Source organism: Entelurus aequoreus, linkage group LG02 (genome assembly GCF_033978785.1).
Source record: "Entelurus aequoreus isolate RoL-2023_Sb linkage group LG02, RoL_Eaeq_v1.1, whole genome shotgun sequence".
NCBI classification, from domain to species: Eukaryota; Metazoa; Chordata; class Actinopteri; order Syngnathiformes; family Syngnathidae; genus Entelurus; species Entelurus aequoreus.
Genome location: NC_084732.1, coordinates 5,899,850 through 5,917,957, shown reverse-complemented (window position 1 = coordinate 5,917,957; position 18,108 = coordinate 5,899,850). Strand labels below are relative to the sequence as shown.

Here is an 18,108-nt window from a genome sequence, read left to right as displayed (position 1 = left end):
CGAGGCACACCACCAGCAGAAAACATTCAAAAAATGAAATTCAGCAGTCGATATTGACGGTAAAAAGTCGTTCTCGCAATTGTTGGATATGAATTCAAACCATAACCAAGCATGCATCACTATCGCTCTTGTCTCAAAGTAGGTGTACTGTCACCACCTGTCACATCATGCCGTGACTTATTTTGAATTTTTGGGTATTTTCCTGTGTGTTGTGTTTTAGTTCTTGTCTTGCGCTCCTATTTTGGTGTTGATTGTCATGGCATGTACGGATGTACTTTGTGGACGCCGTCTGCTCCACACGATGTAAGTCTTTGCTGTCATCCAGCATTCTGTTTTTGTTTACTTTGCAGCCAGTTCGGTTTTAGCTTCGTTTTTCAACCTTTTCTGAGCCAAGGCACATTTTTTTCACTGAAAATAATCCAGAGGCACACCAGCAGCAGAAAACATTCAAAAAATTAAACTCAGCAGCCGATATTGACGGTAAAAAGTCGTTCTCGCAATTGTTGGATATGAATTCAAACCATAATTAAGCATGCATCACTATCGCTCTTGTCTCAAAGTAGGTGTACTGTCACCACCTGTCACATCATGCCATGACTTATTTGAACTTTTTTGGTATTTTCCTGTGCGTTGTGTTTTAGTTCTTGTCTTGCGCTCCTATTTTGGTGTTGATTGTCATGTACGGATGTACTTTGTGGACGCCGTCTGCTCCACACGCTGTAAGTCTTTGCTGTCGTCCAGCGTTCTGTTTTTGTTTACTTTGCGGCCAGTTCGGTTTTAGGTTCTACAAAGCAATTAGCTACCTGCTGCCACCTACTGATATGGAAGAGTATTACGCGGTTACTCTGCCGAGCTCCAGACAGCACAGACACTCAACAACGGCACATTTGCGGATTATAAATATTTTTAACCCAATTAGGTGAAATGACATCATCTCCCACGGCACACCAAACACTAATCTCACGGTACACTAGTGTGCCGCGGCACAGTGGTAGAAAAACACTGGACTAGACACTCAAAGCGCTCACGGAGAAGTGAGAACCCATCATTCATTCACTCAGCATTCACACATAGGTGGTGGTAAGCTACATTTGTAGCCAATTTGCGCCTACGGCCCCTCTGACCGCCACCTATCATTCATCCGTGGCACTTGGAGCAAGGGTCAAGTGTCTTGCCCAAGGACACAACTTCAAACTAATCTAATGCTTTTAATGCATCGTCAAACTAATCTAATGATTTTAATGCAATTTAAAAATAATTTAATGCTTTATAATGCAACGTCAAACTAATGTAATGATTTTATTACAACTTAAAAGGAATCTAATGATTTTAATGCAATTTAAAACTAATCTAATGCTTTTAATACAATTTCAAACTAATCTAATGATTTTAATGCAACTTAAAACTAATCTAATGCTTTTTAATGCAACGACAAACTAATCTAATGATTTTAATGCAACTTAAAACTAGTCTAATGCTTTTTAATGCAACAACAAACTAATCTAATGATTTTAATGCAATTTAAAACTAATCTAATGCTTTTAATGCAATTTAAAACTAATCTAGTACTTTTAATGCAACTTCAAACTAATCTAATGCTTTTTAATGCAACGTCAAACTAATCTAATGATTTTAATGCAATTTAAAACTAATCTAATGCTTTTAATGCAACTTAAAACTAATCTAGTACTTTTAATGCAACTTCAAACTAATCTAATGCTTTTTAATGCAACGTCAAACTAATCTAATGCTTCTAATGCAATTTAAAACTAATTTAATGCTTTTAATGCAACTTAAAACTAATCTAATGCTTTTATTGCAACGTCCAACTAATCTAATGCTTTTCATGCAACTTAAAACCAATTTTAATGCAACGTCAAACTAATGTAATGATTTTAATGCAATTTAAAACTAATCTAATGCTTTTAATGCAACTTCAAACTAATCTAATGCTTTTTAATGCAACTTCAAACTAATATAATGCTTTTTAATGCAACGTCAAACTAATCTAATGCTTTTAATGCAATTTAAAACTAATTTAATGCTTTTAATGCAACTTAAAACTAATCTAATGCTTTTATTGCAACGTCCAACTAATCTAATGCTTTTCATGCAACTTAAAACCAATTTAAATGCAACGTCAAACTAATCCAATGATTTTAATGCAATTTAAAACTAATCTAATGCTTTATAATGCAATTTAAAACTAATCTAGTACTTTTAATGCAACTTCAAACTAATCTAATGCTTTTTAATGCAACGTCAAACTAATATAATGCTTTTAATGCAATTTAAAACTAATTTAATGCTTTTAATGCAACTTAAAACTAATCTAATGCTTTTATTGCAACTTAAAACCAATTTAAATGCAACGTCAAACTAATCTAATGATTTTAATGCAATTTAAAAGTAATCTAATACTCTTAATGCAATTTAAAACTAACCTAGTACTTTTAATGCAACTTAAAACTAATCTAATGCTTTTTAATGCAACGTCAAACTAATTTAATGATTTTAATGCAATTTAAAACTAATAATGCTTTTATTGCAACGTCCAACTAAGCTAATGCTTTTCATGCAACTTAAAACCAATTTAAATGCAACGTCAAACTAATCTAATGATTTTAATGCAATTTAAAACTAATCTAATGCTTTTAATACAATGTCAAACTAATCTAATGATTTTAATGCAATTTAAAACTAATCTAATGCTTTTAATACAATGTCAAACTAATCTAATGATTTTATTGCAATTTGAAACTAATCTAATGCTTTTAATGCAATTTAAAACTAATCTAGTACTTTTAACGCAACTTCAAACTAATTAATGCTTTTTAATGCAACATCAAACTAATCTAATGCTTTTAATGCAACTTAAAACTAACCTAATGCTTTTTAATGCAATGTCAAACTAATGTAATGATTTGAATACAACTTAATACTAATTTAATGCTTTTAATGCAACTTAAAACTAATCTAATGCTTTTTAATGCATTTTTGGACACTATTAAAGTTTATAAAGGTATGCAATTTCACGCAGTATATATTTTTTTCCATCAAAATGGAAAAAAATGAATACATTTAGTAAGAAAAGATAAAGTACTTCATTAACGTATATTATTTCCAAGCTTTCGCAGGCCATATAAATTGAAGTGGCCTTGAGTTTGACACCCGCGCTGTAGATGTACCCTCTAACTGCAGTGTGTATCTACCTGCAAGCAGGCCACTCTGGGCGGAAGGACCAGGCCCATGTTGTCCCCGTGGACCATGGTCAGGACACCGATGGTCCTGGTGGTGAGGCCCCATGAGTTCTGGAAGGCCAGCTGCTTCTCGCCGGGCTTCTTTGGATCCTCAAACATGATCTCGAACATCTTGGAGAAGTTCTGCCCGAGATGGTGGGACGTGGCACCCTGCGGCGGCCGGATCAAGACCAGTTAGCCTGAGTTTAGATAGACCAGCGAGAGGACAAGAGGCGGTACCTGGATGGCTCGGCCGCTGGCAGAGATGAAGGCCTCCACGGTGGTGGTGTAATCTCCTCCGGCGAACTTCTCCTTCTCCGTCTTCCTTCCCTTCACCACTGGGATGGCCATCAGCTCCTCGTACACTCTGGCGTACAAGTCCAGGATCTGAAGCACCTGCAAACAAAAGTGTAAAACGGATGTTTCAAGGGCAACATTTTCAGTTTTCCCGCATTAAAACCTCTAAAGGCTTAGTGGCCACATGTGTGGACAGCACCTTTTAGCTCTTATTTCCAAAATTGTGTACACTACTGAATTGGGGTCTTATGGCCACTTATGTGGACACTTATACTGCCATCTGGTGGTGTCAGAAGAGTATAACATACAATGGAATTTGGAAAAAAAAAAAGTGTAAAAATAAGAATTAGCATGTCACTAAACATGAAGTACACGTTTGTGTACTTATGGACTAAGTACATCATATCAGAAGATGATTCTTAGTTTTTACTCTAATTAGGGTCCAATAAGCCCAAATAGCAAAGAGAAATAAAATAAAAAAGCATGTAAACAAACAGCTTGGGCTTTAAGAGGAAAACTAACACATGTTCCGTTTCCATGGTTACCTCCTCCGTCGCCTCCTCTTTGGTAGCGAAGGCCGTGTGTCCTTCCTGCCACAGGAACTCTCGTGTCCTCAGGAAAGGCTGAGGGTGCTTGAACTCCCATCTCTGGACGGAGAGGGGAAAAGTAGGTTAAGACTTCCCGGCGAACTTGAGTGGATTTGAGGAATTGGAAGATAAAAGACACGCACCACGACGTTGCACCACTGGTTGAGCTTGATTGGCAGGTCTCTGTGGGACTGGACCCATTTGGCGTAGGCCGGGTACATCACTGGGGCGACACAACATGTCGGCGTTATTACGGCTGTAGATGTTTATTTACAACGCACTAAGGTTGTGTTGGTGCCAAAATGTATTTGGATATTTTGATGCTTTTCTAAATAAAGGGGACCACAAAAAATGGCATTATTTTAACAAAAAATCTTAAGGTACATTAAACATGTTTATTATTGCAATGGAAGAACAATTTAGTCCTTAAATAAAATAGTGAACATACTATACAACTTGTCTTTTAGTAGCAAGTAAACAAAGGCTGCTAATTACCGGTAGTCTGCTGACGTATGCAGTAACATATTGTGTCATGTCTTTTGGGACAAACTGTAAAAATTGGATTATTAGTCCACCTGTTCATTTACTGTTAATATCTGGTTATTTTCTGTTTTAACATGTTCTATCTACACTTCTGTTCAAATGTAATAGTCACTTATTCTTCTGTTGTTTGGATGCTTTACATTCGTTTTGGATGATACCACACATTTAGGTATCGATCCGATACCAAGTAGTTACAGGATCGTACATTGGTCATATTCAAGGTCCTCATGTGTCCAGGGATGTACAAACCCCGTTTCCGTATGAGTTGGGAAATTGTGTTAGATGTAAATATAAACAGAATACAATGATTTGCAAATCCTTTTCAAGCCATATTCAGTTGAATATGCTACAAAGACAACATATTTGATGTTCAAACTCATAAAAAAATGTTTTTGTGCAAATAATCATTAACTTTAGAATTTGATGCCAGCAACACGTGCCAAAGAAGTTGGGAAAGGTGGCAATAAATACTGATAAAGTTGAGGAATGCTCATCAAACACTTATTTGGAACATCCCACAGGTGTGCAGGCTAATTGGGAACAGGTGGGTGCCATGATTGGGTATAAAAGTAGATCCCATGAAATGCTCAGTCGTTCACAAACCAGGACGGGGGCGAGGGTCACCACTTTGTCAACAAACGCGTGAGCAAATTGTTGAACAGTTTAAGAAAAACCTTTCTCAACCAGCTATTGCAAGGAATTTAGGGATTTCACCATCTACGCTCCGTAATATCATCAAAGGGTTCCGAGAATCTGGATAAATCACTGCAGGTAAGCAGCTAAGCCCGTGACCTTCCATCCCTCGGGCTGTACTGCATCAACAGGCAACATCGGTGTGTAAAGGATATCACCACATGGGCTCAGGAACACTTCAGAAACCCACTGTCAGTAACTACAGTTGGTCGCTACATCTGTAAGTGCAAGTTAAAACTCTCCTATGCAAGGCGAAAACCGTTTTATCAACAACACCCAGAAACGCCGTCGGCTTCGCTGGGCCCGAGCTCATCTAAGATGGACTGATACAAAGTGGAAAAGTGTTCTGTGGTCTGACGAGTCCACATTTCAAATTGTTTTTTGGAAACTGTGGACGTCGTGTCCTCCAGGCCAAAGAGGAAAAGAACCATCCGGATTGTTCTAGGCGCAAAGTGTAAAAGCCAGCATGTGTGAGGGTATGGGGGTGTATTAGTGCCCAAGACATGGGTAACTTACACATCTGTGAAGGCGCCATTAATGCTGAAAGGTACATACAGGTTTTGGAGCAACATATGTTGCCATCCAAGCAACGTTACCATGGACGCCCCTGCTTATTTCAGCAAGACAATGCCAAGCCACGTGTTACATCAACGTGGCTTCATAGTAAAAGAGTGCGGGTACTAGACTGGCCTGCCTGTAGTCCAGACCTGTCTCCCATTGAAAATGTGTGGCGCATTATGAAGCCTAAAATAGCACAATGGACTGTTGAACAACTTAAGCTGTACATCAAGCAAGAATGGGAAAGAATTCCACCTGAGAAGCTTCAAAAATGTGTCTCCTCAGTTCCCAAACCTTGTGAACATGCCCTTTCCCAACTACTTTGGCACGTGTTGCAGCCATGAAATTCTAAGTTAGTTATTATTTGCAAAAAATAAATCAAGTTTATGAGTTTGAACATCAAATATGTTGTCTTTGTAGTGCATTCAACTGAATATGGCTTGAAAAGGATTTGCAAATCATTGTATTCCGTTTATATTCACATCTAACACAATTTCCCAACTCATATGGAAACGGGGTTTGTATTTCCTGAGTCAAACAATTGTATGTAATACAAGAGAATAAGGAACTAGTTAAAATATTGTGTTAAACTGTCAATAGCACTCATCATAAATAAACATCTTAAAAAAGGTCTGACCTGTCTCACTGGTGGGTCTGACAGCAATGGGCTCTGCCAGCTCGGTCTTCCCCGATCGGGTTACCCAGGCAACCTGGAAACAAGGCAACAGCAGACGGATACTATATGATTTTTTTTTTTTTTTTGTATCATTTCATTCTATCCTTGTGTTCGGTTTACCTCGGGAGCAAAGTCTGCAATGTGGCTTTTCTCCTTCTCCAGAGCAGCCTGAGAGACAAACATGGGGAAGTAGCAGTTCTCCACGCCCAGCTTCTTGATCTCCCGGTCAAAGAATTCTTTAATGGACTCCCAAATGGCGAAGGACCAGGGCCGCAGGACGTAGCAGCCGCTCACGTCGTAGTACTCGATCATCTCCGCTTTGGTGATCACCTGCACGGAAAACAAACACTCATGTTAGCCCCTCTAAACCCGAACTATTACATATTATCACACAACTTTAGTATGCTTAAAGTCCGTTGCTATAGTTATTAGCTATTGTGCTCAAGTTAGACTTTTGTATCTGTGCAAGGACGAAACTTCTTGTCTGAGGGGTGGCCTCAGCCGCAGATGTTGTCTTTGTTTTAGCCAAGGACTTCAAGGACCTCAACGAAGATAAGACGACAGCACGCAGACGAAGCAGAGACAACAAGGACCTCAACGCAGATAAGACGACAGCACACGCAGACGAAGGGGAGACAAGGCGAAATCACAAGCACATTCCGTCACGTATTGTGCGTCCTGGACCTGCTTTGTTAAGTTAAAGTTAAAGTACCAATGATTGTCACACACACACTAGGTGTGGTGAAATTTGTCCTCTGCATTTGACCCATCCCCTTGATCACCCCCTGGGTGGTGAGGGGAGCAGTGGGCAGCAGCGTAGCCGCGCCCGGGAATAATTTTTGGTGATTTAACCCCCAATTCCAACCCTTGATGCTGAGTGCCAAGCAGGGAGGTAATGGGTCCCATTTTTATAGTCTTTGGTATGACCCGGCCGGGGTTTGAACTCACAACCTACCGATCTCAGGGCGGACACTCTAACCACTAGGCCACTGAGAAGGTAGTTGCATGATATATGTGACCACTCCTTTTAGAGGCGGCCTCAGTGATGTTCACTGTGGAACTTCTGAATAAATAGAGGGACGCGGGAGCTGAACCTAAGAGCGTAGGGCGAGACTGTGACTAAGTGTGCAGCTCCATGCGTCTCTCCTCATGAGCTAAATTGAACTCTGTCTCTGCATGATTCCTTGCTTCTTGTCTGATTATTAGATGTCATCAGTGTTTGAACCTGACAATAAATAAGATAATAAAAATAAATAAATAAAAATAAATAATAACTAGCATGCATACATCTAAAAAAATTGATTTTTTTTTTTTTAAGAAGGGTTTTTAAGCCTTTTTTAAAAGCATCCTTATTTTGCACCTTCATTTTAAGAGAGTGTTAAATGTTTAATGTGATTTTACAATTGTTGACATTGTTTTCCATGTTTGACATTTCCCTTCTGCCTCAATACCTGATGGGATGATAATCAGAGGAAGGTTATATTTGAAATAAAAATATTATTATATTTCAGATATTTATCTACCGGTACTGCTTATTTCCCATAAGTCTATAAAAATATCCAGTTGAGCAGAAAAAGGTGCGACTGATTCCTGTCGGCGTTAGAAAAACATTTAGCTTTACCTTTATTATAATCTTATTTTGCACTAAAATACATGTGTTTATCATGTATTCCTAATATTCCCAAACAGTTTGACACCCCTGGTTTGAGTCAAATAGTATTAAAACTGTTTCACACACATACAAAAAGAAAACAAATATCCTTCAAGCCTGTACTCAAGCCACGCCCCCTGTATTCAAGACCATCGTGTGTGTTCCCCACGTCTGGGATCCACATTCTGTCCGTGTAATGGCTCACCTGAGAGTACCAGTCTGCCAGGTTCTCCTCTTTCTTAGCTTCCAGACCCAACCTGGAGGGACAAAGGACAAGTTAGAGCTTGCTTGTCCAAACTTTTTGGTAACACCCGAATAAGTTTTTCAACTTGTTTAAGTCGAGGTTCACGTTAGATAATTCAACAAAGGAATTACACTTCCATGATTTGCATGCAACAGCATTATCAAGAACATCTATCAAGCTGCTAGTTTCTTACCGCAGTGTTTCCCACACATTCATTTATTTGTGGCGGCCCGCCACGAAAGAATTACGTCCGCCACAAATAAATTAAAAAATAAAATAAATAAATAAAAATTTTTAAAAAAAATAAAAAAAATATTTTTTTTATTATTATTATTTTTTTTGTCCTCTCCAGCTTCTCAGGCAAATCATATAGTTGATGTAGATGCCCATATCGGCTGTTCAGATTTACTTTACAAAAGAGAAGTGTAGGATACTTCTCTTGTTGCCTTATTTGTATTTGACTTGATTAAATGTATTTATATTAGAAACACAACATGTGTATATAACAAAGGGTGCAAAGTCTGCAGGCAGTAGGAAACACATGGTTAAGTGTAGGGAGTAAAACTGATGGCAGTCTAAAGTTCAAGATTTTTGGAGCTCTTTGTTCAGTGGATCAGATGTTTGATGAAGCTCTGTGTCTATCTACCACCACTACTGTTTTCTGTTTATTTGTTACTGACTGTGGCAGGACACCTCTGCCTCTGTTTCACTTTATGTTGCTGGTAAATAATATGGTTGTAGTAGCAGGCTAAAGTTAAATGATTTAGTATGCACTAATTAAAGGGGCAGAGCTTTGAGACATTTTAGCTTTTATATTTTATAAGATATATTTTTTGTAAGAACCACAATTAATAAATATATTTCAGTGAATAACTTATTGTTCAAAAATATGTACATAAAGTGTTGTAATTATATTGCTGGATGGATGGATGGACGTTTAAAACAAAACTGTTATTATTAATTAGTAAGTATACAATTCCGAGCCTTTTTAGAGAAAATCAAATCATTGTAGTAAATTATGCAAATTACTCGATGACGTCATGGTGACCACGCCCATAGCCACGCCCCCACCGCCACAGGTATCTTGGCAGTTTATGGGAAACACTGTACCGGGTTTGCTTCTTCGGTCCTTGGCCGTCCCCCGCGCCTCCATCCCCTCTGGAAGGATCCTTGCCCTGACTGGCCTTGTCTCCTTTGCCCTTCTTCGCTCCTCCTGCCGCTCCGCCCGCCGCTCCACCTCCGCCCTGCTTCTCAGACTTGTTCTCCCTCTCCTTGCGGTTCTTGTCCTCGCCTCCGGCGGCCGCCACCGGTTTGTACTCCTGCCCGGTCAGCGTCTTGTACTCGCCCTTCAGCTCCAGCAGGGTCCTCACGGCTTGGTCCACCTGGTCCTGCGAGGTGGACCAAGAAAATGAGAATCATCACTCAACCCTTATTTGACTCTCGGGAGTCCACAACCCCATATTCGGTACTATACCTCCTCTAAAAGGTACCGGTTACCACCACCCCCACCCCTTTTTTTTTTTTTTAAAGGAATGACGGTGCGCTGCCGTCACGTCATGACATTGCTGGTTTTATGAGCAGAGGAGCATGTTCGGCAGCGCACACACACAGAGTACTTACAAGCAGACACAGTGTGTAGACAGAAAAGGGAGAACGGACGCATTTTTGCATAAAAACTAACGATAAAAGGTGAAGTTATAACACTGAAACACCCTCAGGAAGAGGTGCTTTAAGACATGGCTAGCTAGCAAGCGGCTAACGTCCAGCCCCAGGCTGCAGTGTTTTAGCTACTTCTAAATCACTAATCCTCGCCTCCATGGCGACAAATAAAGTAAGTTTCTTACATGTATCATTATCACTGCAGGACGAGGAATAGCTAAGCATGCTTCACTACACACCATAGGAAGATACAATAGCTCCCCGGCGTCACAAACAAATAAACAAATGCCATGGGTGGATCTATACCTACACCTAGTCGATACAACTATGATTAAATCAATATTTTTTAGCATCGCAAAATATTTTTTCGTTTTTTTACAAATTTATATTATGTTTATAAACTCAGAAAATATGTCCCTGGACACATGAGGACTTTGAATATGACCAATGTATGATCCTGTAACTACTTGGTATCGGATCGTTACCTAAATTTGTGGTATCATCCAAAACTAATGCAAAGTATCCAAACAACAGAAGAATAAGTGATTATTACATTTGAACAGAAGTGTAGATAGAACATGTTAAAAGAGAAAGTAAGCAGATGTTAACAGTAAATGAACATGTAGATTAATAATTTCCTACCACTTGTCCTTAATAATGTTGACAAAGTAGAATGATAAATGACACAATATGTTACTGCATACGTCAGCAGACTAATTAGGAGCCTTTGTTTGTTTACTTACTACTAAAAGACAAGTTGTCTTGTATGTTCACTATTTTATTTAAGGACAAAATTGCAATAAGAAACATATGTTTAATGTACAGTAAGATTTTTTGTTAAGATATAGCCAATAATGCAATTTTTTGTGGTCCTCTATTTAATTTACCGTATTTTTCGGACTATAAGTCGCAGTTTTTTTTCATAGTTTGGGTGCGACTTATACTCAGGAGCGACTTATGTGTGAAATTATTAACACATTACCGTATAATATCAAATAATATTATTTAGCTCATTCACGTAAGAGACTAGACGTTAGAGCTGTGAGTCTTTGGGTGTCCCACGATTCGTTTCAATATCGATTCTTGGGGTCACGATTCGATTCAAAATCTTTTTTTTTTTCAATTCAACACGATTCTCGATTCAAAAATGATTATTTCCCAATTCAAAAGGATTCTCTATTTATTCAATACATAGATTTCAGCAGGATCTACCCCAGTCTGCTGACATGCAAGCAGAGTAAAAAGCTTTTATAATTGTAAAGGACAATGTTTTATCAACTGATTGCAATAATGTACATTTGTTTGAACTATTAAATGAAGCAAAAATATGACTTATTTTTATCTTTGTGAAAATATTGGACACAGTGTGTTGTCAAGCTTATGAGATGCGATGCACGTGTAAGCCACTGTGACACTATTGTTCTTTTTTTTTTCTTTTTTTTTTTTTTATAAATGTCTAATGATAATGTCAATGAGGGATTTTTAATCACTGCTATGTTGAAATTGCTCTGTTTATTGCAGTTCTGAGTGTTGCTGGGTCGGGTTTGGTTTTGGAATTGGATTGCATTGTTATGGTATTGCTCTGTATTGTTTTGTTGGATTGATTAATTTAAAAAAAAATTTTTTAAATAAAAATTTAAAATTTAAAATAAAAAATAAAAAAATCAAATTTTTAAAAATGAGAATCGATTCTGAATCGCACAACGTGAGAATCGCGATTCGAATTCGAATCTATTTTTTCCCACACCCCTACTAGACGTATAAGATTTCATGGGATTTAGCGATTAGGAGTGACAGATTGTTTGGTAAACGTATAGCACAGGGGTGTCAAACTCATTTTAGATCGGGGGCCACATGGAGAAAAATCTACTCCCAAGTGGGCCGGACTGGTAAAATCACGGCACGATAACTAAAAAATATAGACAACTTCAGAATGTTTTCTTTGTTTAAAAATAGAACAAGCACAAATGTGCAAATCATAATGTTGTTAAGTTTTGTTTTTTTACACCTACGTGTTGCGGTTAATAATTTATCTGTCGTTATTTATATTTTCTGAATAAATTATGTGATAATGTTCATCAGTCAACTCATAGGTGTTAATTTTCAATCTATCCAGATAGAAAAAATATATCAAAATCAAATTACAGGATGTTATTTATGTAGTTTGATAATTTTCCTCGACCGATGTACTAACATCATGTGGTTTATTTTGTTCATATGTAGCATCAACTACAAATATACAAAGCATTGCTATTGCGACATCCAGTGGGCACATTTAGAACAGCTGTTTCTTTCATTCAAAAATTTCAGGTTAATTTTTATACTTAGCAAACTCATCCCGCGGGCCGGATAAAACCTGTTCGCGGGCCTGATCTGGCCCTCGGGCCGTATGTTTGACACCCCTGGTATAGCATGTTCTATATGTTATAGTTATTTGAATGACTCTTACCATAATATGTTACGTTAACATACCAGGCACGTTCTCAGTTGGGTATTTATGCCTCATATAACGTACACTTATTCAGCCTGTTGTTCACTATTCTTTATTTATTTTAAATTGCCTTTCAAATGTCTATTCTTGGTGTTGGCTTTTATCAAATACATTTCCCCCAAGAATGCGACTTATACTCCAGTGCGACTTATATATGTTTTTTTCCTTCTTTATTATGCATTTTCGGCCGGTGCGACTTATACTCCAAAAAATATGGTAAGTGTCGAAATAATTTTGGTACCGGTACCAAAATATTGGTATCGGGACAACCTTAATCTCTTGTGTGACTGCCATCTACTGGTCACTCTTCTCATTAAACCATGTACCAATATAAAAAAATTGCTTCGAGTTCGGTAAGCACAACCGGAATGAGAACATACACAAGGCGCACTGTCGCTTTTTGAGAAAATGAAACCATTTTAAGTGCGCCTTACAGTCCCGAACAATACGGTATGCGAAGGACGTCCCACCGTTCTCACCTTAGGGGCCTTGTCGGCCTTCAGTTTCCTGACCGTTTCTCCCTGCTCAGCCACTTTATCAAGGAGGCCAGCGGCAGAAGCGGGGGCGCTCTGGATTGGAGCCGCCGCTTTCTGGACCGGAGGCGCCGCGCCGGGTTTGTAGTCCTCGCCGGTGGCCTGTTTGAACTCGGCCTTCAGCGAGAGCAGCTGCTTCACCGCCGCTTCCACCTGATCCTGGCAGGGAAGAGAACAAAGATGTCAGCCAAAAAAAAACCCCCGTGCTGTGGTGTTTGCACAGCACGGGGGGGTATATATATATATATATATATATATATATATATATATATATATATATATATATATATACATATATATACAGTATATATATAAATAAATAAAACATACGAAACATAAAAAATAATGATAACTTAAAAATCAACAGATCTGAAGTTGAACAACCAAAAATTTAAGCATTCAAAGTATAATAAAAATAATAATTTATGACTTATTTTTAAACAATTTTATGAGTGGGACCATTGAGGATCCAAGGGACCAAAAATGTTGATTTTTAATATTGAATACTTTATGTTTTGACATATAAAAAAAATTATGTTTCTTTAAACAAAAACAACAAAAAATTATATATATATATATATATATATATATATATATATATATATATATATATATATATATATATATATATATATAAAAAAAACATACAAAAACGTGACAAAAACAAAGTTTCTTTAAACAAAAACAACAACAAAAAATTATATATATATATATATATATATATATATATATATATATATATATATATATATATATATATATATATATATATATATATATATATATATATATATAAATATAAAACATACAAAAACATCACAAATAATGATAACTTAAAAATCAACAAATCTGAAGTTTAACTAAAAAGTTTAACTAAAAATACAAGTGTCTAGGTATAACAAAAATAATAATATATGACTTATTTCTGCTCGACTTTTAAAAAGGCGCGTGTACCTTGGGGGCTTTTTGCGACTTCAGTTTCCGCACAACCTCTCCCTGTTGTGCGACGCGCTTGTGCAAGCCGGACGAAGCGGGAGAAGAGGAGGAGGACGGGGAGGAAGAGGAAGAGGAGGAAGTCACAGCGGAAGGAGCAGGGGGAGTAGGCGGGGCCATCCCGGGTTTGTAATCCAGACCCGTCGTCTTTTTAAAGTCCGCCTTGAGCGCCAGGAGCTGCTTGACCGCCGCGTCGATTCGGTCCTGGTGCCATCAACACGTTAGGATACTGAAGGCTAAGGGCATGCGGATGGCGGCGGGGGACACACACACACACACGCGTGCAGTGACGGGGGGGAATGGAACGGACACGAGCGGCGTAGGATGAGGATGATTTGACGAAACAGACGAGGACATGATGTCACCGTAATGGACACACAACTAAGACACGGGTGTGGACATGGCGAGGCATGCAAATCGTTTGTGATGCTGACCTTTGACGCTTGCTCGGCCTTCAGCTTCCTGACCAGCTCGCCCTGCTGAGCGACGCGCGTGTGTAGGCAAGGGGCGGAGTCTCCTGACTGGGCAGCTGAAGCTGGGAGGCTGGTGGGCGGAGCCATACCTGGCTTGTAGTCCAAACCCGTCTGCTCCTTAAACTGAGCCTGAAAACCAAAAGCAAGAACATATCATAATTAATGAGAATTGAGAGTCTTAGTGGGTACTCACACTTGTATCAAAGTATAAGTAAATATTAATATATGACTTATTTCTAACACTTTTATTAGTGGAACCATTGAGGGTGCAAGGGACTAACAATGTAGATTTTTAATATTGAATACTTTATGTTTTGACATATAAAAAAAAGGGTGTTTCTTTAAACAAAAAAACAAACCAACAAAAAAAAAAATATATATATATACATATATATATATATATATATATATATATACATATACATATATATATATACATATACATATATACATATATATATATATACATACATATATATATATACATACATATATACATATACATATATATATATACATACATATATACATATACATATATATATATATATACATATATATATATATACATATATATATATATATATATATATATATATATATATATATATATATATATATATATATATATATATATATATATATATATATATATATATATATATATATGAGACAGTCAGAGATTACAAAGAGAAACATAGCCAGGACTTGTGATCTCGCCAGAAAGATGTCCAGGCATCGAGTAATTGTCTCTGGCCCCCTGCCTGCGAGAGGCAATGATGAGAGATATAGCAGATTAGTCTCGCTTAACAAGTGGTTGGCTATCTACTGTAGGCAGCAGGGACTAACGTTTATTGATAACTGGCCCTCTTTCTGGGGCAAACCAGGCTTGCTGATGAGAGACGGCCTTCACCCTAACCAGGAAGGCGCCATCATCCTGTCTAGAAACAGACTACTATTTAAGTCTCACTTGACTGACTACACTAGAGCAAGCCCGGTCACAGGCAATTACAATGTCTGTTAGTCCGGGTGAGGAGTCAGTTAAGCTAGAACTAGCCAGCGCCAGGCTGGATAATCCATGTACGCATAGCAATTCTCTTAGAATAATACACAATTCACATAATGTTTTTTCTGTTGTGTCTGTGTCAGGGGTGGACATGCATTCTACTGAGGTGGCAAATTATGATATGTCCAGTCTATTGCAGCACCAAGCAAACAATCGGAAAATTCCCGTCATATCAATTCCTAGATATGGTCGGAACTATTTAAAGTGCACTACGCATAATAAACGCAACATTGTTAATATTGCCACTACGGATAATCTTAACAAAAACTCGTCAAAACAGCCCAATACCTATAATATGGGCTTTTTAAACATAAGATCATTGTCTCCCAAGGCGTTATTGGTTAATGAGGTCATTAGAGACAACAATCTTAACGTCATTGGTCTTAGCGAAACCTGGCTCAAACCGGACGAATTTTTTGCGCTCAATGAGGCATCTCCTCCTAACTATACGAATGCGCATGTTGCCCGCCCTCTTAAAAGGGGAGGGGGTGTCGCACTAATATACAATGAAAATTTCAACCTTACCCCTAACCTAAATAATAAATATAAATCGTTTGAGGTGCTTACTATGAGGTCTGTCACACCGCTACCTCTCGACCTGGCTGTTATCTACCGCCCCCCTGGGCACTATTCGGACTTTATCAGTGAATTCTCAGAGTTCGTTGCTGATCTAGTGACGCACGCCGACAATATAATCATAATGGGGGACTTTAATATCCATATGAATACCCCATCGGACCCTCAGTGCGTGGCGCTCCAAACCATAATTGATAGCTGTGGTCTTACACAAATAATACATGAACCCACGCATCGCAACGGTAATACAATAGATCTAGTGCTTGTCAGGGGTGTCACCACCTCCAAAGTTATGATACTTCCATATACTAAAGTAATGTCCGATCATTACCTTATAAAATTTGAAGTTTTGACTCTTTGTCAACAAGCTAATAATAATAATAACTGCTATAGCGGCCGCAACATTAATGCTGCCACAACGATGACTCTTGCTGACCTACTGCCTTCGGTAATAGCACCATTCCCAAATTATGTCGGCTCTATTGATAAACTCACTAACAACTTTGACGATGCCTTGCGCGAAATTATTGATAGTATAGCACCGCTAAAGCAAAAAAGGGCCCCTAAAAGGCGCACCCCATGGTTTACAGAAGAAATTAGAGCTCATAAATTATCATGTAGAAAACTGGAACGCAAATGGCGCGCGACTAAACTTGAGGTTTTCCATCAAGCATGGAGTGATAGTTTAATAACTTATAAACGCATGCTTACCTTAGCTAAAGCTAAATACTACTCAAATCTCATCCGCCTCAACAAAAACGATCCTAAATTTCTGTTTAGTACAGTAGCATCGCTAACCCAACAAGGGACTCCTCCCAGTAGCTCCACCCACTCGGCAGATGATTTTATGAATTTCTTTAATAAGAAAATTGAACTCATTAGAAAGGAGATTAAAGACAACGCATCCCAGCTACAACTGGGTCCTATTAACACAAATACGACTGTATATACGACGGACACTGCCCTCCAAAATAGTCTCTCTATTTTTGATGAAATAACAGAGGAATTATTACAGCGTGTAAGTGGGATAAAACAAACAACATGTTTACTTGACCCACTTCCTGGGAAACTTATCAAGGAACTGTTTGTATTATTAGGTCCATCAGTGTTAAATATTATAAACTTATCACTTTCCTCCGGCACTGTTCCCCTAGCATTCAAAAAAGCGGTTATTCATCCTCTGCTCAAAAGACCTAACCTCGATCCTGACCTCATGGTAAACTACCGACCGGTCTCCCACCTTCCGTTTATTTCCAAAATTCTCGAAAAAACTGTTGCACAGCAGCTAAATGAACACTTAGTGACTAACAATCTCTGTGAACCTTTTCAATCCGGTTTCAGGGCAAATCACTCTACGGAGACAGCCCTTGCAAAAATGACTAATGATCTATTGCTAACGATGGATTCTGATGCGTCATCTATGTTGCTGCTTCTTGATCTTAGCGCCGCTTTCGATACCGTCGATCATAATATTTTATTAGAGCGTATCAAAACACGTATTGGTATGTCAGACTTAGCCTTGTCTTGGTTTAACTCTTATCTTACTGACAGGATGCAGTGTGTCTCCCATAACAATGTGACCTCGGACTATGTCAAGGTAACGTGCGGAGTTCCCCAGGGTTCGGTTCTTGGCCCTGCACTCTTTAGTATTTACATGCTGCCGCTGGGTGACATCATACGCAAGTACGGTGTTAGCTTTCACTGTTATGCTGATGACACTCAACTCTACATGCCCCTAAAGCTGACCAACACGCCGGACTGTAGTCAGCTGGAGGCGTGTCTTAATGAAATTAAACAATGGATGTCCGCTAACTTTTTGCAACTCAACG

The 18,108-nt window shown here is 38.3% G+C and overlaps 1 protein-coding gene across 5 annotated transcripts in view; it reads right to left on the bottom strand.

Annotated features, from left to right (window-relative positions):
• Positions 1-18,108, bottom strand: part of eprs1 (glutamyl-prolyl-tRNA synthetase 1) — a 72,816-nt gene that overhangs the window by 11,110 nt on the left and 43,598 nt on the right. For 4 of the 5 annotated variants that reach the window (XM_062020682.1, XM_062020699.1, XM_062020674.1 and 1 more), the window contains 11 exons: positions 14,599-14,766; positions 14,126-14,368; positions 13,118-13,330; positions 9,599-9,876; positions 8,450-8,501; positions 6,714-6,923; positions 6,555-6,627; positions 4,267-4,346; positions 4,082-4,183; positions 3,480-3,635; positions 3,213-3,410 (listed from right to left, as the gene is read on the bottom strand). In XM_062020682.1, coding sequence (XP_061876666.1) covers positions 3,213-3,410; positions 3,480-3,635; positions 4,082-4,183; positions 4,267-4,346; positions 6,555-6,627; positions 6,714-6,923; positions 8,450-8,501; positions 9,599-9,876; positions 13,118-13,330; positions 14,126-14,368; positions 14,599-14,766 — 1,773 coding nt within the window. The remainder of the gene's footprint in view (positions 1-3,212; positions 3,411-3,479; positions 3,636-4,081; positions 4,184-4,266; positions 4,347-6,554; positions 6,628-6,713; positions 6,924-8,449; positions 8,502-9,598; positions 9,877-13,117; positions 13,331-14,125; positions 14,369-14,598; positions 14,767-18,108) is intronic. The other variant, XM_062020707.1, reaches the window with a different exon arrangement.